At 38.5% G+C, this 25,930-nt stretch overlaps 1 protein-coding gene across 1 annotated transcript; it reads right to left on the bottom strand.

Moving 5' to 3' along the window:
* Positions 1-22,179: 22,179 nt before the first annotated feature.
* LOC148036279 (uncharacterized) lies at positions 22,180-24,386 on the bottom strand. The gene is made up of 3 exons (XM_087678905.1): positions 24,337-24,386; positions 23,448-24,214; positions 22,180-22,310 (listed from the first exon to the last, which is right to left on the bottom strand). Exons 1-3 carry the CDS (start codon positions 24,384-24,386, stop codon positions 22,279-22,281), a joined length of 849 nt encoding a protein of 282 aa, XP_087535031.1. The 3' UTR covers positions 22,180-22,278.
* Positions 24,387-25,930: the final 1,544 nt, after the last annotated feature.

Here is a 25,930-nt window from a genome sequence, read left to right as displayed (position 1 = left end):
GGTATACCCCATAGGGGTATGCCTACCTTGTAGATGATAGGTTAGGAACCATCATCATGAATGATGAGGGGAGGAGGGTGATGGCTTGCATGAGAGAGTTGTGCCAACAATTTTTTCGGCACAACGTCTTGGATCATTGGAAAAACATACCGGAGGGGAGAAAGGACTACATAGTAGCATCCTTGCATGAGGATTTTCCGGTACTAGCCACGGTAGATAGGCTTTCTATAGGCTGGATGATGGAGTGCATGTGTGCATATATATCACACAAACGATCAGACACACGCAAGGCACTCAAGAGGGGTTGCAAAGCCTGTGTGGCTAGACGCGAACGACTGGCACTGACTGAGGGAGGAGGCTACAGATTCTCTAGGACGTTGAAGTCAGCAGCACGAGGCGGCGTGGTCATGGCTAGAGGCCGGAGTGGTCCATCATCTTGGGAGTGACGGCCATAGGTCATATCTGGAGGACTTTGTAAGTTTTTCTTTTATTTTTCTTTCTTATTTTTTTGCAATATCCTTTGTACTGATAATTTTTTTCCAACAGTTAGTATTTTGTTTCCTTTGCAGCACTCCATTACAAATCACGATCCGACTGGCCTTAAGACTCGATATGCAGAGAGGCACGGTCTCACTGCATTGATTGACCGATTGTATGGACACAGCGGCCCTGTAAGTCACTCATCTTTCTTGTCCGTAGTTACCATGTTTAATTAGAATGCATTATTGTATGGTGGACTGATGTGTAGTTGTTTCTTTTTTTGCAGAGTCTATTCGATACTCCTTTGTGGCAGGATGAGCTTTCTGATGGTGAGGATCTGTAGCTCACCCTTGGATCCTTGGAGCTCACATACCCTTCTTTTTTGGTCACTTGATCTGTGTAGACATTTTCTATGTAGTAGTGATATCTTGCCATGATTGTACCAATCACTTTCATTATGCGATCATGTATTTAGTTCATGTATCAGTGTTATGATTTAAGTATACTTTGTCTTTATTTACCTGAGCATTATACACAGTGTACAAGCTGCCCTACCACAAATTATTATTTTTCCCTGTTACCGTCGCTATTAGCGTCGCAAATTTACCTACACATATCGTTATTGGCGTCGTTATTAGCATTGCAAAGTGTTGTTATCAGCGTCGTTATTTGCGTCGGTATCATGTGACGCTGATACCGACGCAAATAGCAACGCTGATAACGATGCTGATACCGGCTGTTCTATGGCATCAGCAATAATGACACTTTTTGCAACGACAGGGGTAAATTTCTTTATTTACATTTTTGTCGCTTTTAATGTTGATATAAGGCCTATATCTTGTAGTGATTTTTTAGCAGATCAATTGAGAGGTGCAACTATCAAGGCATCATCCTTGGTAAACACCCTATACCATCCACTTTTTCCTAGAAAGCTTTGTACTTCCTTGACTGAATTCAAAGGAAACCACTCTTGTACATCCTTAACTTTATCTAGATCCATTGCAATCATTTTCTCATATACACTAAATCCAAGGTATTCTATTTGCCTTTTGAAGAATGCATACTTGCTCTTTTTAGCATAGAGCTTGTGTGTTCTTAAGTTCTCTAGCACAATCTTAAGATGTGCCTCATGGTCTATTTATTCGTAAGAGTAAGTTGAGATATCATTGAAGAAGGCTAAAATGAACGTATCAAGATAGGGTCTGAAAGTGTCTTACACCATCCTATTGAAAGTGGATGGTAGTCAACACAAAAGACATTACAATGAACTAATAATGTCCATATCTTGCGTTGAAGGTGATCTTTGGGATTTCTTCCTCTTTGATCCTAGTCTTGTAGTAGCCCGATATTAAATCAATTTTCGATAAGATCCTCACTTCTTGAAGCTTGTCAAGAAGCTCATTGATTCTAAGGATTGGACATTTGCTCTTGACTATTACCTCGTTTAGCCTGTAGTAGTCTATGCAAGGACAGAGTACCATCTTTCTTCTTTTGAAATAGAATTGTGCTCTCCACAGTGAAATACTTGGTCTATTGTATCCTTGGTCCAGCTGCTTTAGCAATTCCTTTAATGCAATGGTCTTGGGAATTCACATTCGATAAGGCTACTTTGCTATGGGTCCAACTCTTGGAATAAGCTCGATCTCATGGTCAACTTCTCTTTTAGGAGGAAGCTCTGTCAATTCTCTTAGAAAGACATCAGAATATTCCTTCATCAAAGAAGATTCTTCTTTTTCCTTTTTATCCCAATCCATCATGCTAAGCTCGAGTAGGTAGATAGGTAATCCTTTTCTTAAACCTTGGATAATATGTGAAGATTTTGCTAGTTGGAGCTTTAGTCTTCTAGATTTTCCCTACATAGCTACTTGAATTCCTTTTGCATTTTGGGATGTAACTTGGCCCTTTCCACAATGGATGTGGGAATTACTAGGGATTGGCTAGTTCATTCCAAGAAGGCACTCACATGCACCTAAATTCATGACATGGAATCTCATATTGGTAGGCTCACTACCTAGATCAAATCCCAAGTTTTATATAGAAATGGCCTCTTTTCCATTAGCTAATTCTACCAAGACCTTGGATGTAGGTGCATTTGCTATTTGTAATATTTTTGCTTGTTTGGGTGAGATAAATGAATGAGTGCTTCCACAGTCAATGAGAATCTTGAAACTTTAACCTTGATAGCTTGTAGGGGTTTGAATCATTGAAAATTGGTGATTCAAACCTCACTTGTTAAGGGTAACATACATAGTTCCTTTCTTAAATTTGGCCTCCATAGTGGGTTTCTCTTCTTCTTGTCCCCCCATGAAGGTAACTACCATAATCTTTCATTTGCCTTTGGCAATTGTTCCCTTTTTCTAGCCACGCAATTGTCATTGATGAAAGGTTTGGTTTAATTTTGGCCACTCCTTCTTAGAATGTCTAGGCTCATTACACTGATAGTATCATTGAGCATCATTATTTCTTACTACGGGATTAAAATTTCATGTTGTATGAAGGTACCTGGTCCTTTGTTTGGGGAACCTTGCCCCCAATATCTTCTACCCTTTGGTTTGGATTGGATCTCTTTGTACAAGGGTGTGGCATGAAGTAATGCATCCTAAAGGTCCGTAAGTCGCATCACTTCAACTCAAGTATCAGGTATCCCAAGGAAATTTCAGCCCATGACAAAACTTGGTAACCTCTTGAACATTTTCCATGGATGGCACATATTTCTAGAGTGTGATAAAATTTGAGTAATAAGCTGCTAAGCTCAATCCCTGCTAACACAAGGTAAAGAACTTATTCATCTTCATGGTGTGATATGCAGGGAAAGATATCTCCTACACACTCCTTACTTTATTTTTTTCTAAATAGTAGCTAACTCAACTTGATCCTTGCGCAATTTTTTCCACCACAATTAAGCTTCGCTTCGTAGCTTAAGCTTGGTAATCATGTTTTGGTTTTTAGGACTAGTTATGTAGTAAGGAAGCAGTCTTCCTTTGTCTCTATCTAGACCTCTGTGTTTGTTTCTATATCTCTCTCTTCCCTCTACCCATGAGGCAAAGTCTTATTTCCCCCCCCTAAAGTGACATTGATCGGGCTCTATAATTTTCCCTAGCACAATCAAATATTCAGCTCGTTCTAATCCATTGTCCTAAGATTTGTGCAAAACCTCTCGGCTTATCAAGACCACCCTACCCACCTTCTACTTCACTTTTGAATTGGATGTTCTTAGTACACAACCCTTTGGTGAAAGCTTCTGCAACTATCCCTAGGGGAGGTGTAGTGCATCTTTGAATCTATCATAATTTTTAACTATGTCCTAAAGTAGTATAGGTTCAAGTACAAATAATCACATTAATGCGTCATCCCCTATGCATCAAATAGTCTTTGGATACAATTTAAAATAGTTGGGAGTTATTCTAAATAGTATCCTCCCAATATCAAGTTTTGCTTGATTATTGGTGTCAAGTTGAGGTAAGTAGGGTTATTCTAACCCTTGGTCTTTCAATTATATCCAAGTAAATAACTCTAGGGTCATAAGATTCAGTGATCTTTCAACAAGTTTAATTTTCTCTTTCAAGGATCCACAATCCCTTTTATTCGAGGAGTTGGGTTTAATTCTATCAAACCTCTTTTGCTATGATCAATTTGATCACAAGTTGAAAAGTCTAATTGACTTCTAGTCTTATAATGTCCTAAAGTTACTTCCTCACGTGCGATAGAAAGAGACATAAAGTGTCTAACTCCCTCTTTCCTAGTTTCTTGGTATTAAACCCTTAGGGGGTTTCAAAAGAACTAAGTCTCTTAGGGGGTTTAAAAAAGAATTAGTGTCTTTGATAGCATCTTTGGTAGGTGGTGTAGAATCTATAGATCGTATTAATTTCTACTCCATTTGAAATAATCCATTTCTTATAATGGAAACTTTAATGAAACAAGGACAAAGGTTTACTTCCTAGACTTTGAATCCTTGTCCTTCAAGAACCCGATCCCACACACACACACACATCCTTAAAATTATGGGCCTAATTCTTCTCTAATTTGTTCTTGTTCCAATAGAGATTTGAATGTGGCCTAAACTTCCTCATAGTATTTATTTAAACTTGGAGAAATCTATTAGTGTGTGAAAGAAGGAAAAGTATTCATTAATTTTAGTCAAATATTTCTTGCATTTCTAATGCTTACTACCCTAATCTACATTCATGGATTAAGCTACTTTTATGGATTAATGCACTCCCACTCAGATCTAACCCCATCACGGAGAAGAAGTTATTTACAAGTGCCCCTCTAGGGTGTCATAAAAATATACAAATCTACCCCACTAACTCATAGTGCACCACAAGGGGTCCTAAGTTTTCAGGGGGATTTGCACATCCTTTATCTCAACTTATTTTAATGATGATCATTCAATTTAAACTATAACAAAAAAATGATAGAAGGAACGTGGGTTTGGTTTGGAGTGATGTTGTTTGCATGCATGATCTCTTGACCCGCTCCCATATGTCTATGCTTTGGGGCCATCTTTGCATGTGCTTTTTAGAGGTTGTGACATGTCCCACTCACGTGACCTCTACAATTTTGTGGGACATCCTACACTCTTTGGTCTTGGCTAGTCTTGAAGCTTTGAATCAATGCTTCTCAATGCTTTGAATGAAAACAGGGACTTGATAGGATCACGAGCTTGGAAATCCTTTGGTTCTTGAGTATTGCGGGTTAAATTACCTTCCTTGGTTTCTCTTTCTTTCAATCTCTTAATCTTTATCCCACTATCACACTCAATTCATCTCCTCTCTCTCTCTCTCTCTCTCTCTCTCTCTCTCCAGTAACCTTCTCTTTCTATCCCTCTCAATCTCCTTCTATCTCTTGTGATTACTTTCAATATCTCTCAACTTCAATACCTTCTCTTCTTTATCTTCTCCAATACTTTCCTTCTAGTCCTCTTAGCCTCTCTCTCTCTCTCAATCTCTCTCTCTCTCTCTCTTACTTCAATGATTAGGGATCTTCCTCTCTAAATACCACTCTTCTTTTGTCTCCTCCAATACCCTCCGAATGTCCCTTGGCCTCTCTTCTCTCTTAGAGAAAAATTAAGATTAAGGAGGAGCCTAAAATCCTTTCTCACTAAGTCTTATGTAATGTTTGTATGCACTCATCTTCTTGCCATTATCACTCTATTATCCCTTTCTCGTGATTTTCAATGAGTAAAGAGTTTCAATGCAGAGTTTATTAGTTGGATGAGGATCAGTTTGTTGAGGCATCTGGAAAGGATGATGATGATGATGATAATCTGTTTGTTAACTCTAGTATGACAGTGATATTACCCATGACAATGAGAAATTTGAACATCTCGTGATGATATTAATGGCAACGAGGATGATGATGATTGGGAGTCCAAGTAGCAACTTGAGAAGTATTATTATTATCATTAGTATAATTTTAACCCATAGGCATATTACAATATATCGAGCATCAGTGTAATGATAGTTGCGGGTTTCACCTAGCCTATACATGTGTTGCATGGATGCATCATCTGCACCTACATCTAGAGGTATAGACTAAATGTAAACTAAGCATAAATGTAGACATAGACATGACTAAAATAAAAAAATAAGAAAATAGCAAAGAGAAAGTTTAAAGGGCTTGAACCCATAACCTCTTCAATACGAGACAAGATTTCTGCCATTACTACATACACTATACACAAATTAAAGATAGTGAGTTTTAAGGTATTTTATAGAACTACTTTCTGATGGGCTATTTCCTAAAAAAAATTTCATGGTAATCACTTTTTGGCAAGCTAGATTAATTTTGGAATTTGGCACTTATTTTTCTAAAAGTAATGATCATGATCACTTGCATGCGTCAAGTGTAATTTGGGTTGTAGATCCCGACTCTACATGGTCTTTAAGACCTTGTGGGAGAGTGTTGAGGCACCCATCCCCCCTTGGATCCAACACAATGGAGGTCACTAGTATTGAAGACATGTTCACATTATATTGTCTACTCTTTGTATAGGGGCCGATAGGGTTACAACCTATGAAGGAAGGATATATGCCAACCTAAAAAGTTACACTTTTCTTGACACTTCTAGCTTTGTGCTTGGTGGACGGTTTGAAATGTAGCTTCTAATTAGTTCTTGTTTGCCATTGTTTTCTCTCTGTTTTGTCTTTTCATTGATTATAACGTTTTTTAAAAACATGGAATATTGGTAGCATTGTATTGGCCCTTTTATGTGCTATAATGTGACAGTGTAGAGTACGCAGCTAGTAACTACTAACAATCTCAAAACATTTTCATAAAGGGAATGTGGGGGGGAGAGGGGGGGTTTGTTGGTGAAAAGGTGGTCAACTCATTGTGTATCCAATAATTTGTTGTTTTATTTTCTTTAAAACTTGTTTTATGTGTACAAGGCTACTGGTTGCGAAGAAGCAAGTCAGTAGACATGTCCATAAAACCTTGGTAAGCTTCATAGCCCTGCTCTCACTTTAGAGAGAGAGAGAGAGAGAGAGAGAGAGAGAGAGAGAGAGAGAGAGAGAGAGAGAGAGCATGCATGCATGATATCCAGTACATGTATAGAACGATCAGAGTACCATCAAAAAAATATGGTTCCAAGACCAAGCATGTGCACTGGATGCTGCAACCCAAGGTCAAAATATAAGAAGAACACAATGATGATGCATTGAATCATGCTATGAGAAGAAAAACTTATACAGCAAAGCCGAAGCTCAGAAGATGACTGCATTGCTTGTTTCAATTAGGTGGTAGTACCTGTGGAAATTTGCATAGTGAAGGGGGTAAAATGCAATCCTTTTGGCAGTGGGCTATGGAGATAGTCACTGGAACATGAAAGATAGCTATCAAGGGAGCGGCGGACTGCAGTCCTCTAATGTCGTCGAAGATGTGGAAGATGATCACCAGTTGTTGAGGGAGCAAACCACAATCCTCTCATGTCGAGGACTAACTTGGGCAACAAAATGCAGATTCTACAGTGTCAGAGCTATCAAATGTAGGGAGAGCAGTCCAGATGCTCACGTCAGGTGGATAATGATGACGCCAGATAATGGAAGATGAGACAAGCTGCAAAAAAGCACATCCCAGTAGCCTCTATGATAGACGAGTGACACCAAGTGATGGAGGAGGAGCCAAGCTCCAAAAACGTAGGCCCCAATAGCCCTTGTGATAAATGAATGATGATAGGTGATGGAAGAGAAGCCAGGCTACAAAAATGCAGGTCCCAGAGCAGCCCATGTGATAGATGAGTGATGAAATCACTCACGCTTGGTAATGTGGACTACCGCCAAAGGTTATGATGTTGATGCCAAGCTCCAGATGATGACGCCAGGTAAGGAGAAGATCTCCACACTAAAAAAACATAGGAGAAAGTGGAGCCTGATGGAGAAGGGTGTTGACACCAAGCAGATGATGGTGATGCTAGGTGGAAGATGCTCCAAATGCAAGGCCTAATGCTAGAATAGTGTGCCTGGAGTAGAAGAGGAAGGGTGAAGGCAACCACCACAAGCGATGAACCGCAATGTCCTACGGAAGGGATGCAAGGGTAGTGGAAGGGGCTAGTGAGAGAAGTGAAGGGTGTATGATGACAGAGGAAGAAACTTCATAAGACTCAAGATTTGTTTCCTAGGGGTGAGTAGTTAACCTTTGAGACATTGGTGGAATATTTGACAGCCAGACTAATGGAAATGGATGCATGAAACCTTGTGTAAACATATATAGAGGGAGGATAAATATAGTGTTTGGATTCATGCATCTCTACTTCAAAAACATGCAAGTTTATACTTAAGCATTTTGGCTAATCTAGTTGATCCTAAAAAATAATTTGTTGGTTCAAACGTTTACACAACTAAGTAGCTTTTTATGAGATTGAACATATGCATGCTTAATTCATCATCATCTCTGTATCCTACTTCATTCTCACTGTTTCAATTTATGATAATATTTTGGAATACAAATTTCAAAAAAACTGGTTGTTGCTATCGCATTTTTATTGTTCAAGTAATCTCAAAGGATGTTCTTGTTCATTTTGCCATTGAAATATGAACTTCTAGCTTATGCTTTTGATTTTTCATTGTAGGGATTCATTTTAGGGGGCACAACTTTTCTTATTACTTATCGGTCATCATAAATTTATACATTTTGACATTGTACTTATCATGTTTGACTTGGTGCACTTACTTTTTGGTAGCCTAAACCTACCATTTGACCAAGTACACTTACCATCTGGAAGTTTAAACTTCTGATTGTTTTTCTACATGCTCATTAAAGAGCTTTGGACAAGACATTCATCAGCTCTCTTCATCAGAAGGAAACTCTATTTGCTGCATTTATGTGAGTTTCTAACTTAAGTGTTATCAATAGTGTTGTGGTCAACTAATTACACCATACACAATGGAAGGAATTTATGTCTTGAATATTGCGCATGCATGAAGGAATATAATACAAAGGTGACATAGAACAAAATGAGAAGCAAAGGTTTATGATCTAGAATTTTGTGTCTCTTCACTGTATTACGTTCAATCATTCAAATTTGAATGTGGAGAGCAAGAAATACTGCTCTCAAGTAATACTCATTGTAACACCATAAGGGTGTCATATCAAGATTTAAAATGTGGAGTGGTTCTTTTATACATCTTTTGAGGAAATTTTTTACCTTCCTCGACAATGGATTATCACAAATCAAGATTGTTTTTTTTTCTATGTACTTTTCAAAAAATCCAATGATTTTGAGATGAGCATGTAGGGCGGGTTTTAGCATATGTTTCACCCTACTCAATTGAGGTGTGGTGACAAATGGACCGCGTTCCTAGCTTACAATAACAAAGTGGCAGTCCTTTGAATCACGAAGCCATGCTAGGGCTTCAAGTATATGTTTAAAGTATAAGGCTTATCCTTCAATGCTTCAAAAATGTGACATTATCTTTTCCTTGGTTCCTATTGTTTGCTTATTGGAAAGTGCAATATGCATACTAATGGCTTTGGTGAACGTGTTTTGCAGTCAAAACACCTCATGCATACGTATCTTGCAAGACAAATCAATCATGTAGAGGGGGCACTTATACAAAGTTTTATAAGCATACACATGATATTGGGGGTTTATGGTAAAAGGATGCCAAATTATGTAAATATTTATAACCTCTAATTATCAAAATAGAGTTCCATAGTTTCAAGTATTTATAGAATTGTCTAAACAAAAGCATTTCTACACATTTTGACCTAGAGCAAACGGTTATTCATGGATATATGCTAACCTAGGTTTGAGACTATAATTGGTGATGAAGCTAACACAAACACCCATAAGAGCTTTGGAGAAATCTCTAACTAGGTGGTCAAATATATTACTGGACACTAAAAATTTATAAAGAAAGTTACACAATGTCCATATGGTCAATCATCAAGATGGCTTCCCTTCATTTTTTTCCCACCAAGAGGAGCATACAACTAGCTGTTGCATAAAATTAAGCCAACTCCTAAAGAAATTGCATAGTATTGAGGTTGGCTTAAAAGACCCTTGTAACCAAGTCATTATGAAGATGGGTGTTTATCTAGGTACCGAGTATCACTAACATTAAATCAGAATACAAGGCCTTATTGATGGGGCTAAATATTCTAGATATGGTGGTATTTTTTATTTGTTAATAAAAGGTGACTTGTATTTGGTAATCAATTAGTTGAATGGGACTTATAGGGTATGCGATCCCATTCTTTGTATATATTTTTTTGCTTGATACACTTTAGATATTTGAGTTAGTAGCCTACTAGTTAATTCCTTGTCTCAATGGAACCACTTTGTGAATTCCTTGTCCAACTATACTTATTTTAAGGATGTATTCTTCAACTATTGACTTGAGGGTCTTTTGCAATTATTTGATTATATAAACTATCGTGCCTAGGGCTACTTTGTGTTTTAATTTTTTCTAAAACATCATTATTTGGTCATCAATGGTGGTTAGTGTGGGTGATGAGTTAGGTAGCTATAGACCACCTACCAATTTTATCTTGAACACACAAGATTGCTCAATCTGCTTTTTATAGCAGTCTTTAGCCATATGACCCATTTTACCACAGTAGTAGCATTCAACATTGCTGTTTGCATTTTGGCCTCTTTACCATCCACCACGACCTCTTTGGCTCCCCTTGCCTCTAGAGTTACCACGTCCTCCTCCATAGGACTGGTTTTCTTGAGTTTGCTGCATATTCTGATTTCTACCACGGCCTCCAGATCGGCCTCCTCTACCTCTGCCTCTACCTCTTCCAGCATTTGTTGGTCTATGTTATCTGGTTGACTTTTTGCTTGCTTACATTAGTCATGCTGGGTTAGTCGACTGTTGTGGCGTTTGCATTGCCAACATTTGTGTGGAAGTCGACGTGTGTCATGTGATGTGAATTATTTTGGCATCGATTGTCTCTATCACCTTGCCCTTGCTTTGTTTGTCATTTTGTTTTGAGATAAGGGATGGGGTTTATTTGTGATGTGCTACATTTGATTTGATGCCAAGATGTGGGCTACGGATTGAGTGGTCTCTCTAAGAGGGATGCATCCTTTTCTTTCCCCTTTCTCGAGGATACTCATAAGTTGAACATGAGAGTCATTTTAGTTAGCCTAATGGTCAAAATATTCAATAAGGTAGCTATCCTAAGTCTAAGCCCCAAGCTAAGTTCCTATCATGATGAAGTCCATAGTGGCTAAGGGGCTAGTTTTGAGTGATTTCCTACAAGCTAAAATTTCTTAAAAGTCTTGTCATGAATAATAAAAAAAGAAGAAGAAGCTAGAAGGATACTTATTGCCTTGTGAGGGCTTGATAGGTTATTGGGTTCAAGCCAATTCAATCCTAGCAATGATACACTATCCTCCTTGGAATGAGACCTAGCCATGGGGAAGAAAGTAAAAAACAAGAAAAATAATATCTAAGTTGATGTGCCAACATCATTAGGGAGCCATGAGTTGTAGAAGTTTGAGATATACTAGAGGTTGGCTAGGGGCTCTAAATAGAATGGCAAATAGAATAGCTTGCAAAGATAGATGATGATATCAATATAAGTAGGGTTAACTACTTAAGCCGGCTTGCAATGTGTAGCTCTTTCTCAAGGAGGGATATTAAGTAGGTGGAGTTCCAAATCAAAGGGACAATTAGATTTGCAAGGTCATAGAGTTTTGTGATGGTGGCCTGAGGCACATTGCCCTATGTTAGTTTTGAGAAGTGTTTTTAGTATGCCTTATTGGATTGGTACACTCTTTGAGAAGATATGCTCATGTTTTTCTCATGTGATTTTCCATAAGGATATGAGCTCAACCATCCAGTCCTCAATTATTCCTAAATCAATCATCTTGTAGACTTGGGTAAGTGCTTCAGACATTGTCTAGCTAGACAAAGCAATTGGCTATCGAGTGGTTAGTTTTCTTAGCTAAGGAGATTGAAATTTGATAGATCATTGTGTAGCACGATGCTTGAGGCTAGCTAGCTGTTGCGGCTTGGTTAGGTTGATTATGGGAAAATGGTTGTTAACATGTAAAAATTCAAGTTCAAAAGAGAAAGGCACAAGCATTGGAAGGGCATATTATTTCTAAGCCGCACCAATATTATTTTTGGGGTCAAGATTGTTAAAAGAGAGGTGGACTTATCCCTAGTGCAAATTGTAAAATATTTTTGAGTTAGGAAAGGTGGCAATAATGGACATGAGGTATTGCACCTCATGTATAAAAACAAGAAAGTGAATAGATAAGCTCATTCTTGTGGTGTGCAATCTTGTGAGAGCTTTTGTCTTGCTTCTACCTTCTTAGTTATGTGGCAAGAGTGTGAGAGAATGAGAGAGGGAGAGTGAAGGACTAGTGTGTGAACCTGTTCTCTCTTCCTATTCTCTTCTACTCCTTCTTTGTGAGGCAAGCTTGGAGTAATCAAAGGTATGGAGATCAAGCACACTTGAGGAGAATCACTTAAATTGTGGACCATCAAGGACCCTTTGCTAATAAACTAGTTGGATATGATATGCATGAGTGTGTTATAGTAATGTGAGAGGTAGCTATAGCGACATTGATCAAAGTTCTTGAAATAATAAGTGTTTTGTCTAGTCTGGCATTGAGCTTGTTGGGAAACCTTTGATATTTTGGTTCTATTGTCGTGACATGATAGAATCGACTAACAAGGAATACATTGTCTTTGCTGAATGGAAAAATAGGATATTGTACTCTAAAATATTATAAGTATATTAGTATATGAAGAGTAGCTTCAGAGGGTATCAATCCATTTGGATGTTCATTTCCATTGATTTCAAGTTCAAGGATTAAGGTAGAGTAGGTTCAAATAAGAGAAATTTTACATTTTAAGGTAGAAGAAAACTTTAAAATTTAAGAAAAAAAGAAAGGTCTATACATAGCTATTTTGTGGATTGATATGGAGGCTAAAGCTTGACATTAGGTAAAAGTTTTCTTTTGGGGAACGAAAAGTACGTGAAAAAGAAAACAAGGAGGCTTGCAAATGTGGAAAGAGAAAATGATATGTTTTTCTCTTTTTGCTTTTTGGGTATTGATAAGAAGAAGAAACACATAGAGAATTGCACACAAAAAGAGAAGGAGCAAGCCAATATAGTGGAGCCGTAGAGGGAAGGATAAGAGAGTATGAATAAGGGTTGATGTCAACTACATTTAGAAAACAAGAGGAGGAGGAGGAGGAGGGGGAAAATCCATTAGAAATAGGTAGATATTTGAACACAATAACCATGCATGATCCCACCTCTACCTTAGTGCTCAACTCCCTTTGGCCTTGTAGTTAATCATCTAGGCTAGTTTTGTGACTCAGACACCTTGCTTGTGGACTTGACCTATTGCTATTGTTGTCCACCCTTGGATAGGTGTGGTCACCCTCGACCAACAAAAAACCAAAACCCTCACTTAATCAACTCGATAGTTTGTGGCTTGATCCTGGCGGCCTCCAAGTCCTCAACCAAAACTAGGCCCCAATGCCTTGACTATGACCATGACTATGGCCACATGAGGCCTTGATCCTCACCCCCTTGGACCATAGGCCTTAGCCCTTTTGGCCTTCTTTCCCTAGGCCATCGTTACTCAGACTACAATTTGGAAGGCCACTTTGGCACACACTTACAACAATGGCCGCCTCCTCATCAAGCCCAAGCAATGGAATCAAGTAGCTTTTCCAAAACTAGAAGGCATGTCACATTTTTGACAAAAAAACATGCACTGCATCATCATGTATGGTAGCTTTCCATGATGCCAAAACTAGGTGGCCAATCATCACCATCACTCAAACCATGATGGCATGCAAAATCTTTCATTGATGTTTAACCCATAATGAGGAGTGCATAGGGATATTTTGGAAGATCCATTATTTATTCTAGGACATCTGGTCAGAATTCTTCTCGATCACTCCTTCTTCTTCTCCCAGCTCAGAGTGATGTTTGCTGCTTGTAAATTGTGATCACAATGCGCATGATTTTTCCAATCCTTCTTTTTGTATGAAATCTCCAAAACTGGTTGAGAAAGCAACTTGCTTTTTGCATGCCACCCTATTCTAGAAGTTTTCTACAGCTTTCTAGGATATTTACAAAAAATAATATCCAAAATATCAAAAAATAGGCTAAACTTGTCCAAAAATCTAGTATTTTTGAACCATCCATACTATGGACACTAGCACCAATGACTAGTATGGCATTGACTCTCTAGATCAATAAGAAAGCTAGATGACAATGTACTTTAGAGTTTTTCACATTGTGTCTGCATAGCGGCACGAATTTCAACCCCTTTGAATCTGCACATCCTCAGGTATGTGCCAGGGACCTAGTTGTCACCAGATTCTGAGTCCTCCTCATCCTCTACAACCATATCCTTTGCTTCTTCATCTTTCATATCTTCCTGGCTAGCCCCTACATCATGGTCACTATTTTCTTCGAATTGTGGTAACTCAGAGGTAGTAGATTTCCGCCTCTTGAATGATTTGATTCTTTTCCCTACTATTGGAAGTTTTATGAGCGTCCCATCTAGCTCATTTAATGCATAAGTAGCATTATCAAGCATATGTCTTACCACATACGGTCCAAACCATCTTTTGGAGACCTTACGCATGGCACTATGATGGTTGTCTAAACTACTATCATGAACCAGTACCCAATCCCCATCTTGTATGGTTCTTGGCCCCAATCTATGTCTTTTGTCAAACCGTTTCTTATTATGTATTCTTGCATCCCTTAAATTTGTAACTACTACCTCTATGTCTTCTAACTTTTTTTCCAACTCGCTAACATGTAAGGCCAACAACTCCTCTCGATTCAACTCCTCTTCCTAAGGTAGCACACTCCATGTGACTATCATCTCCTCTATCGGCATGATAGGTTTTTTTACCATACATCAATTCAGCATGCATATATTTTTTAAGAGCAGTGTGAGTTGTTTTGTCGACCCACAAAGCATAAGGGAGCAATCATGGCCACTCTTTTACCTTCTTTCCATATGCTTTTGCCAATGCCTTCACAATAGGTGGATGACCTCTTTCACTTTTGTCATTTCCTTCAGGGTTATAAGTTGAAGTTAAAGAAAGATTTATCCTGAGCCGTGCAAAGAAATCATGGGCTTCATCTGCATCTAATTCACCCCTATCTTCTATAATTTTTCGCACACAGCCATACCGATAAAAGATCTCTTTCAAGAGAAAACTACACACTACATTTGTTGTCTTAGTACATAGAGCTCTCCCTTCCACTTGATTACTCGTCTTCTCATGCAAGTACAAGATATCTCATTTGCCAAAGACCTATAGGCATCGTGATTAAATCCACTACCCACTTAAAATGAAGAGACAGAGGATATGTGGGCTGCAATCCATCCCAATGTCTCATAGATGAATACATTTTAAATGTTGTACATGTTTCCACAAAGTGAGCAACATCCTTATACATGCCATGCCACCAATATATCTCTTTGATCTTGCAAAAGTATCCCAAACACCTCTATGGTGGCCAACACATAAGCTTTCATGAAATTCTTGCATAACATTTACTTGTGAAGCTCTATCACCCAAAACTCGCAATGGCATACTCTATTTCTTCTTAGCATGTTTCCACAAGTATCCATATTTTAAGAAAAACCCATAGGCTTTCCTCTTGATTTTCTTAAACTCCTCATTTGACCATTCATCTCTCTTTGTTAATGTGTACTGAGGTATTGACCAATTCTCAACCACTCTCCTGCATATTTGTCTTCTAAAAACAATGCTATACAAGATACATAACATCTAAAGTGTCTTCTCTTTGTTGTCCAAGCTTCTGTTAGTGCTATACCAACTCCTTGCATTTCTAAATTCACTCTTGCAACATCATTTTCAGCTACAAGAAAGTCATCTTCTTCCTCCTCATCCATCATCCTATATTCATTCTCATAGTGCGCCCAAATAACATGCATTCCATTGGGTTATCTCTTCTTGCAATATGCTGAAATTCAGGGTTTAAAGATTTGATGTATGCAATGCACCGAAGCATAGCAATGTTTGGGGTAGCACAACTAGTAATCATACCTAGTAACGGCAAACAATTAGTCTCAATGACTACACAAGCACCCATAAAATACTCCTTATCATATTTAAGGGCTATCACAACTCCCCATAATTCTCTTTTTACCTGTGGATACCTTCTCTGACATTCAGTCAATACTTTAGTACCAAAGCGAATTGCATATGTTTTCCCTTCTTCATCATCTTGCCCAATTGCCCATCCAATCCCGATTGCGTTCATATTAATAGTAATAATGATAGGTTTTCCGTGTGAATAATCAACCTTTTTCAATGTAGGAGCAGATTTCAAGATGTACCTCAATTTTTTCATTGCTTTTTTATGCTTCCTGTCCACGTGAAATCTCTGACCTTTCCTCAAGAGTTGATATAGATCATCAGCTACATGTGCAAAGTGAGGAATCCATATCAAATAGAACACACATGCACCCAATAATCTACTCACCTTTGATACATTCGTGCATACATCTTGCATTCTATCAATCCCATCTATTTTTGCTAGTGATGGTCTTTGCCCATAGGGCCCACACATATGTCCAACAATCAAAACCTCTTCAACTCCAAAGACAAATTTTGTCCAAAAAGAGTTAAATCACCTCTTGTAGACGCGTCAAAATCCTTTTGCAATCCACAATATGGTCTACAATAAACTGTCGATACCCATGAGCATCCATCTCTTCATTCTTTTCATCCATTGCACACCCTTTGATTGGAACATCATCCAAGAAGGGCATTGTCAATTGTGGTGTAAAATTCATGACTACCCTATTCAATGCATTTGTCATGTGTGCCACTGAGTTTGTTTCACCCTACGAGAGAGTACACATCCGTACTAACCCCAAGAGATTCTTCATGGTTGTGATATTCCTGCTCTCAATTTTGCAAGCTAAAACTAATCATACCTTGAGTAAAGATCACCCAAAGAATAGATCCCTCTGCCTACAAAAGCCTTTGCAAATTCATCAACCACAGGACCTACACACCACATTTCTTATGGTCACTTTATTGACCAGTTGCATGTCTTGAATAAATCTCAAAGCCCCATTCTTTTTGGGCATAGTAAACCAACGATTTGAGTATGAGGCTGAAGAGGGCTCCAAGATCTTCATGCAAATCTTTTGATTTAGCCCATCCATTAGCTTTGGCAAGTAATCTTTAAGCACTGGAATATGCCTCAAGTTCCATGGTAAATGTGGCATAGTAAATATTACCATATGAGAGATAACATTTGGATCCACACAACCTATTTTAGTTGACTGAAATGCAAATGATTTTCCATGCCTAGTCAACATTTGCATAAAAAAGTCTCTTTCAGTAGGCAAAAGAAACCCTTCTACACCAACTTTTAATTCCTATAATGTTTCAGATGTAAATCAATGACCTATATCTTTAGGATCCCGTAAGCTTGGTTGCCTTGACACTTTTTCATATAGACCCTCACTTCCTCGTGGAAGTGGCAAAGCAATTGGTTTAACCTTTTTGTCAACCGTCTAATGCTTTGTCTGCTCAATTTCTTCAGCCCATTATAATCCTTCCTGTGCTGAGCAAACAATGCTATAACATCATACATGTCCAAAGAGCATACTGACAACACCCCAAAGAATTCCTCCTTTTTAGCATAGGTATGTAAATATGCAGATACATTCCTGCCATTGAATAACTTCATCTCACACTCAACTACTTGCAGAGCATTTGTCACAACAGTTTCTATTTGAGCAAAAGCCTGCATCACCTCTTGTTGTTTTTGTACCTGCATAAACATGTTCATATTCTGCACTAACTGCTACAAAACATCACTAGAAATTGTGCTTGAAGGTTCTCCCATCCTGTCTTTCCTTCTGATGACCTTCCACGTTGAGTTTACCAATGTCAGAGGGGTTTTAGTTGAAAGGTCATATCCACGAGGCATCAGAGATAGAAGGAAGTAGAGAATAGGAGAGAGATAAGAGAAGAAAAAGAATAAACAAAAAGTACATAGGTATCAACCTGAGAAGATAAATAAATTACTTGTCTGGCACTACTCAAAAGCAATGTCCAAGCATTAGATCTCATAGAGCTCCCTTGTAGACCAAAAATGTGCATCAAAACAGTAGCTCCGTCTCTGCTGCTCAGACCGCAAATCTCATAGTTCCATTGGCTCCGAACAAAGGGGGGTAAAACCTAGTCAAAATTCTTCCCAATCACTCCTTCTCCCAATTCAGAGTGCTACCTATAAACTGCAATTGTGACTTGTGCAATTTTTCCAATCCTTATTTTTGTATGAAATCTCCAAAACTAGTTGAAAAAGCAATTTGCTTTTTGCATGCCACCCTATTCTAGAAGTTTTTTACATCTTTTTAGGATATTTACAAGAAATAATTTACAAAATATCAAAAAAATAGGCTAAATTTATCCAAAAATCTAGTATTTTTAAACCATCCATACTATGGACACTAACTTTAATGACTAATATGAGATTGATTCTCTAGATCAATAAGAAAGCTGCCAATCACGAGGACGACGATGATGTACAGAGGCCACGCCAATCTCCTCCACCCTCACCCTCCACCGGATGGACGTCACACACATAGACACACACACCAACACCATGCACACACACATACACACACACACACACCTACACTGAGTATATTAGCACAGGAAAAATATTTAATAAGTTTAAGGACATAGAAGTAATGTGGTGAAGTTGATTAGAGAATATAGATTTAGCTGAAAGAATTTTGAAACAAAAACGGTGGTTTCTCATTTGAGAATACACTTTTTTGTTGATGACATAAATTACACTTTTTTGCTGATGATAGTACACTATTTGTAACAACAAAGAAGTTTGTAAAGCTCTTTATTGCCCATTAGTAAAGAAAATATGTAAAGCTCTATGTGTCCACACTTTTGTAGTGGAAGATCTTTTATAAGGCTAAATCTTTTGTGATAAAAGAAGTCCTCTTCTTATGGGGATGTTATGGTTTAGCATTATTGCAATCTCAAAACTTTCTATTATTCTTCGATTAGTATTCGGTTCAAATCATAGTTGTCATGGCAAACACGTTTGATAATATATTGTATAGTACAATAAGTTGCATTCATATTCATATGATTGGAATTGCAAACAATATGATATGGTACAAAGTTGTTGCATTCATACTCTTATGAAAAACACATGGAAAAATATTTCATGCTCTTCGAACCTTGCAAATTATATAGCTTCAACCAAGGGCAAGGGGCATGAGTTAGGAGCACCATAAGATAGTGAAAGTTCATGTTTCAAGTGGAGGGAGAGGTCATTTGAGATTTGTGTGCACCAATGCCCACCATTGAATTGATCCACAACAACAAGGAAAATGAGGGAGTGCCCACCGCCGAGGGGTCCACCTAGGGGGGGGCCTAGTGGAGATCCAAATTTTCAGTACGATCCCCTACTATCCCTACAATATGGGCCGGGTTGTGCTTGCTTGGCACTAGTGGGAGAAAGATCGCCCCTCACCCTATAAGTGCATGGTTGCACTACAAGGGGTGGATTGAGTAGGGGCATCATAAATCCTCAAAAACCCCTACACGCACCTCTTCAAAAGGAGTTTCTAAGATTTTTTTAGCAAGGTTAAGGATTCCCATTCACTAATGAACAAGATCTTCCATCTCCTCTGACAAAGAAGGCTAATCCAATCGAGCACACAAGGATCAAACATGGCTCACACAAAAGACATTATATATTTTGACAAAGCTTTGACATGCTCACACATAAGACATTAAATATTTATTTTGATTATCCTTTCCCTAAACCTCTGCTCTGCTGGTATGTGATCGAACTACAAGTCTACCTTCCCACCCACTCATGTTGGTGTGACCCAACCCTAAATAGGATCTTGTGAGTACCAATGGAGTTGAATGGTTCCACTCCACCCACTTCTAAATGTGACTTCATCGTAACAACTTTTACAACTCTAGAGAGTTGTTGACTAACAATCATCCTTGGCACAAATTAGAATGCATTGTTTATCAAAGTCCATCTACATCTAGTGTGATATTCCACTCCACCCACTTCCCCCGTGATGTGACTTCACCATAACAACTTCGACAGTTCAAGAGAAAGACTTGACAATCATATTTGGCACACATTACAATGAGATGTTATCAAATCACCAAAATTGAACCAAACTTCGTCTACATCTAGCCTTAAGCACACACTTGATGAGAAAAGGAAGAGCTTCAAGCACCGAGTTAGGAGTGAGAGCTTCAAGCACTTAGATGTTTTTACCTAAGATAGTTAATCCAGTAGCTTTAGAACATCCTTAAGTGAGGCTTTGAGTTGCCCTATATGACATTCATGTGCCACTACTCCTTGGCTCAATTCATTGGCCTTAACATGTTAAGGGGATATGCTTCTTAGCAATGGGATAATCAACTAGTACTTCCTAAAATCTGAGTGTGAGTGATTGTTAGGGTTTTCACATAGAAGTGGCATTGTAGGTTTAGCAATCCTCATGAATTGCAAGTTATCACATCCTCAAGAAGTGAGAGCTTGAAGAAACCACCCTATATATAACTTTAATGTGCCACTATTGGCCTTTGGCATTTAGCACATCCTAGAGAAGTGAGATCTTCACGCACTAAGTTTCCCTATACATGTGCCACTCTTCCTTGGGTTCAATTCATTGGCCTTGGTGAACATACATTCTTCTTAACAATGGGATGATCAAGTACTTCCCAAAGTCAAGCATGAGTGATTCTCTAGGGGTCACAAAGAAGCCAATGAGAGCTTCAAGCATTGGGTTTCCCTATACATGTGCCACTACTCCTTGGTTCAATTCATTGTCCTTGGCCAATGGACATGCTTCTTAACAATGGATGAAACTTAAGCATGAGTGGTTCTCTAGGGGTGGGATGAAACTCCTTAGGGATTCACCTAGAAGTGGCTGCAAACCCCCTTCGTATCACCACCTATAATGGCACTCTTCTTTGCCTTTCCCATAATGGAGAGGCTCATTATGCTTCCAACACTTTTGCAAAACCACCAATTATTCCTTTGGAAGGTGTATCAAGAATCACCAATTACATCCATTGGCAAAAATGGCCAACAAAACTACAGAAAGATTTTTTAGGTCTTCTAATATTGACTTTTTTCTTCTAACTAATGGAAAGATCAACTCTTGTCTTCTATGCTTCAGAAGATTCACACACCCCCTTAAGTTCTCTAAATATTTCAACTCCCTCGACTAGAGTAAATCAAGTGATCAAACCCCTCCACTCTCGATTAAAACATAGGTGGAGGGTTCGATAGGTCTCAGTCCATAGATCCCAACAATTTAAAACACTCCACAAATCAAACGATCACTCTCGAATCAATCAATTAATTTCTAGGTGGCAAGCAATCAGGTCCATGTTGCACCGAAAGCTTAGTTTATTCAAGCATTTTTGGGGGTTTGTGATGGGTAGTATCGTTTGTCATGATGGTATACAACAGTCTCAATCATGGGGTTTTGAATTTGCTGAGTCAACAGCCTCAACCACGCAGTTATGAAAATTTCTAACTCACAACGTGATTATGAAAATTTGTTGAGTTGGTCATAATCACACACAAAATGCATATGGGCTTTGAATAATACAACAAAGACAATGACACAACCATTGTCAATCCAAAAATGACCAAGTGCAAATGATTTTAGACTGTCATAGCACCTTAAACGATTTGCACAAATCACCTACAATATCAACCCTTCAAGACACCCTTAAAAAGCACATAGGGTCATGCAACTCGAGCTGGCTTAATGTAATGAGTCTTGGATGTAACAAAATGTTGGTCATTGCAATTAGAGCTCGTCCTCGTTACTTTCATGCATTGAACTATAGTTAGGAGAGCCAACCATGTGGTTATCTTCATGCATGCAACATGAGTCATCCCATAAAAATTCGATGGTAAGTCATATGCAGGTTAGTTGCATATGCAACTATCTCGCACAGATTCGATGGTTGGTCGCTCATACAAATTTCAACAATATTAGTAGACACAAACAGGATTGATACAACTTTATATTATAAAGATAGAAGTTGCAGATTAAAGAAACTGTTGATAAAAACCTTTTAGCAAAAACCTTTGTATATTTATACCTATTTGGTGAAACCTATATACACACAAACCCCTCTTCATCCATACATTTTTTCTATCGGACAAAGTACCCCCTACATGGGGTGTTTATTTGTCTGGGATGGCACACCCACCGATCGATGGGAGAGCATTGAGTAGCAGCAACAATCCTAATTGTGCATGTTGCGACAAAGGTAGCCCACTTTCTCTCTACCTCCAATAAGAATCGTCCATCAGCACTTCTGCAAACAAATACAAGCAGTGCCTTAAGAATCAATAATCCAACATACTTGAGTGTAGCAATCGCAAAGATATATAACAAACTAGCTGACAATATAACAATAATATTACATTAGGTCCAGATCTACACTCGATCACACAATATATATACAACCACGGTAGCAATATATATATTAAATTTGACTTGTATTCAATATATATTAGGTTAAACTGCATTCAATCATACAGTTCAAGTTGACTGACAATATAACAGTAATATTATTTTGAACAATTACACAGTTCGATTCAAGCTAGCGGACATGTTTAGTAGCAATATATATTAAGTCCAGATCTACATTCGATCACACAGTATCTATACAACCAGTACTTCAAATCTTTCAATTTAAGTACTCGAAAGAAAAATACACTTAAAGGATGCGCAAACTATTGTCAAATGTAGGTCTAGTAGCAATATATATATGGTCCAGTTCTACATTCGATCACACAGTATCTATACAACGAGTACTTCAAATCTTTCAATTTAAGTACTCGAAGACAAATACACTAAGGACGCGCAAACTATTGTCAAATGTAGGTTGGGTACCTAAGGACGCGCAAACTATTGTCAAATGTAGGTCGAGGTACCCAACAAGGATAGAATATTCAGAGAAAACTAATAGTACTACATAAGATGTAGATTTGAATCTAACCATGATTCTGACAAGCGGTATTTTAAATCGACTTAACTATAGTTAAGAGACAATAATTAATATATTATTAGATCATATCCCTTACATTCATATGCCATTCAATCATCACAAATTAAGAGAATATAATTTATATATTAAATCATATCCATAAGTGATGTATTAGATCATATCCATTGCATCCATATGCCATTCAATCATGGCAAATAAATAACAGAGACAATTACAAGAGAATAATTGATATATTAGATCATATCCATTATGTTCATATGCCACATTCGACCATCGCAAATAACGCAGACAATTATAAGAGAGACAATAGACAATTATAAACGAACTTTTGACACAGACGAAATAGGTTTAGATTATGTTAGGTTTCATATATATTAAAATGACGGAATCCACTAGGTTCATATATAGAATGACGGGCAATGCATCATTTAGACAACATACCTCGGGACAACCTTGCACGGCATTCGCGAGGGCGAAGGTTGCACTGCTGAAGGAGGCGATAGGACATCTGGGCGGTCATGGTTCTCTGCTGCTGCTCCGACTCCTCTTCTCGTCGCTGCGCCCAGACGCCCTCCTCTTCATAACGACGGCGGCGCTCGCCACCTCCGTAAGCCTGCTGGAGGGCGAAGCAGCGGTCCTGCGAGGGGATGCGCTCCACGGCCTCGCAGCACGCCCGGGACGGCTGCTGCTGCGTCACCCCCCTCCCCTCAACCGACCTCCATGACAAATAGGAATCGTAATACGGCGACGACTCTCTTTCCTCCACCTCTCGCCGTTGCTGCCTGAAGAAATTGTCGCACGCCCGCAGCCTCGCGTGCCACTCCTCCCTCGACCCTTCTCCTCTCCTCTCCTCCCTCTCCCTCTCTTCCTCCCGACGTCGCTCCTCCTCTCGACCATGGAACGTCGCCGACACTTCACTGACTATCACCAACACCACCAACAGTGCTCCCAACAAAAACACACGATCCGCCATATTGATTATCACCACCAAACTACACACAAGCAAACAGGAGCTATTGTACGGGAAGCCTCGCACTAGCCGGTAAGCTGGCAAAATGCCTGAGGCCTCGACCATACTTATAGGCGAGCGGCCCCTGCCCTGGCCTCGACGTAACCACGCGTGATATTCTCGTTTCCACTCGGCGCTGCCGCCGCGTCTCCCAGTATCCTCGAGGGCGATGTTCCCTCTGGATAAGCATGCCACTCTCCTTTATGCACGTTCCATATTGGCACTTTCCATATTGGCCCGATCCCATCAGGCAATCTTACTAAAAGATGAGCTTCTTTCAACGAATAAATATAGCGTAGTCAGGTGGAAATTTGAGAACACCAGACAATCTCTGAGGTGAATAGAGAAGAGTCATTGACACCACCTTCCATATTGGCTCAATCCCATCCGACAATGTTACTAAAAGATGGTCTTCTATACTCGAGTAAATACAATCTAAACGGGTGAAGAACCAGGCAGGGCAGAACTTCTTAGGGCGATAAGAAAGAGTCATTATATCATAGTTAGTCAAGTCATATGTTTGCCTCTATCCTAGTCAAGGGGCTTAGAATACGTATTTAAATATTCTAGCTAAATATTTGACACAACTATCTTGCACTCTTGTTTAAAAGGCCACAAACATATGCAAGTCTTCATCACTAATGATTAGTGAAAACTCCATCCATTACTCAACCAAACATGGAAAGTAGTTGTTAGGGTGCTACTTCCCAGTCTTGCAATGCTCTCACATAAACACCCGATATCTTTCATATGCACACTAGGACAAAGCTATTTAAAAAAGTGTTTCCATTGTCTAGAAACAATTAAACAAAAGTATTTAAGATACGAACTCTTAGCAATAATAATCTAGTTGTCCACCACAAGGTTGTAGAGCACATTGCAACATCTGAAATTAGGGAAAAAATGTGTGGGAGTTGTTCGCATGATGTTTGATGTAGATTTTGTTATGAATTTAAAATTCAAAATTGCAACATCATTTCAGCAATGAACAAGAGTGTAACTACAAGTATCACTTATGAGACCAAGTTTTGCATATCATTCAATGTTTTTAGTGATAATGAACACTAAAAGAGACGATGAGAATTTTAACACTAGTTTCTCAAGCATTTCCAAAAAAAAAAAGGGATGTGGCTATAAGCACCAATATGAGCTTTGAAAAATGTGTGCACATTATAATCGCCAATATTTCCACATGTAAATACAAGTGCTTATACTAATCCCATTTAAAATATTGCCTAACCAAAATGACAAAACATATTCCAACACTAGTAGAAAGTACTTACAACCATGGGTTTCCTTTCTTCATTTTGATGATACAATCTAGCTTAAAGGTAAGTCCATAAACCCAATTGCATTTTTTGTTTTAGTTTTCCTCTTCTTTGTGTCATTTAAGATAGATTGACTCACCTAAGTGCATTGTATATTGTAGATAATTCTCTTTTTTGTGTGTCCTTATGGGCTCGGTGGATGTGTGGGTGGGTGGAGGGGTGCATGTGAAGGGCATATAATTTAGTAATATCATTGGAATAAGGGTGATTGTGTTGCAATTAGCCAATATGGTCAATCTTCATTCAACATGTGCTAGGTACAAGCATGTGCTTGAAAATTGATACCTCAATATTTTAAAAATTGATTTATAATTTGGTTTAAAATAGTGATTAATTATAAAATAAAAATTATAAAATTAATTAGTTATAAAACTAGTAAATCAATTATAAAGTGATTTGGAGAAAGAGAGAACGAGAGAGTAGAAAGCTAGAGTAGAGAGTAGAGCGGGGAAAGAGAAAAAAGTCAAAAGAGTGAGAGACAAACTCAAGTAAGTTACTCATGAATATATGTGTGCATCATGTGGATTCAAAATAAGACATTTTTAAAATACTATTTTTGTATATTTTTTTTCACACAAAAGGGTGTA

Source organism: Lygodium microphyllum, chromosome 5, assembly GCF_053477565.2.
Source record: "Lygodium microphyllum isolate KBCC chromosome 5, Lygodium_microphyllum_v1.1.10, whole genome shotgun sequence".
Classification (NCBI taxonomy): domain Eukaryota; kingdom Viridiplantae; phylum Streptophyta; class Polypodiopsida; order Schizaeales; family Lygodiaceae; genus Lygodium; species Lygodium microphyllum.
The sequence above is the reverse complement of the archived record's forward strand: the minus strand, read 5'-3'. Positions and strand labels throughout refer to the sequence as shown.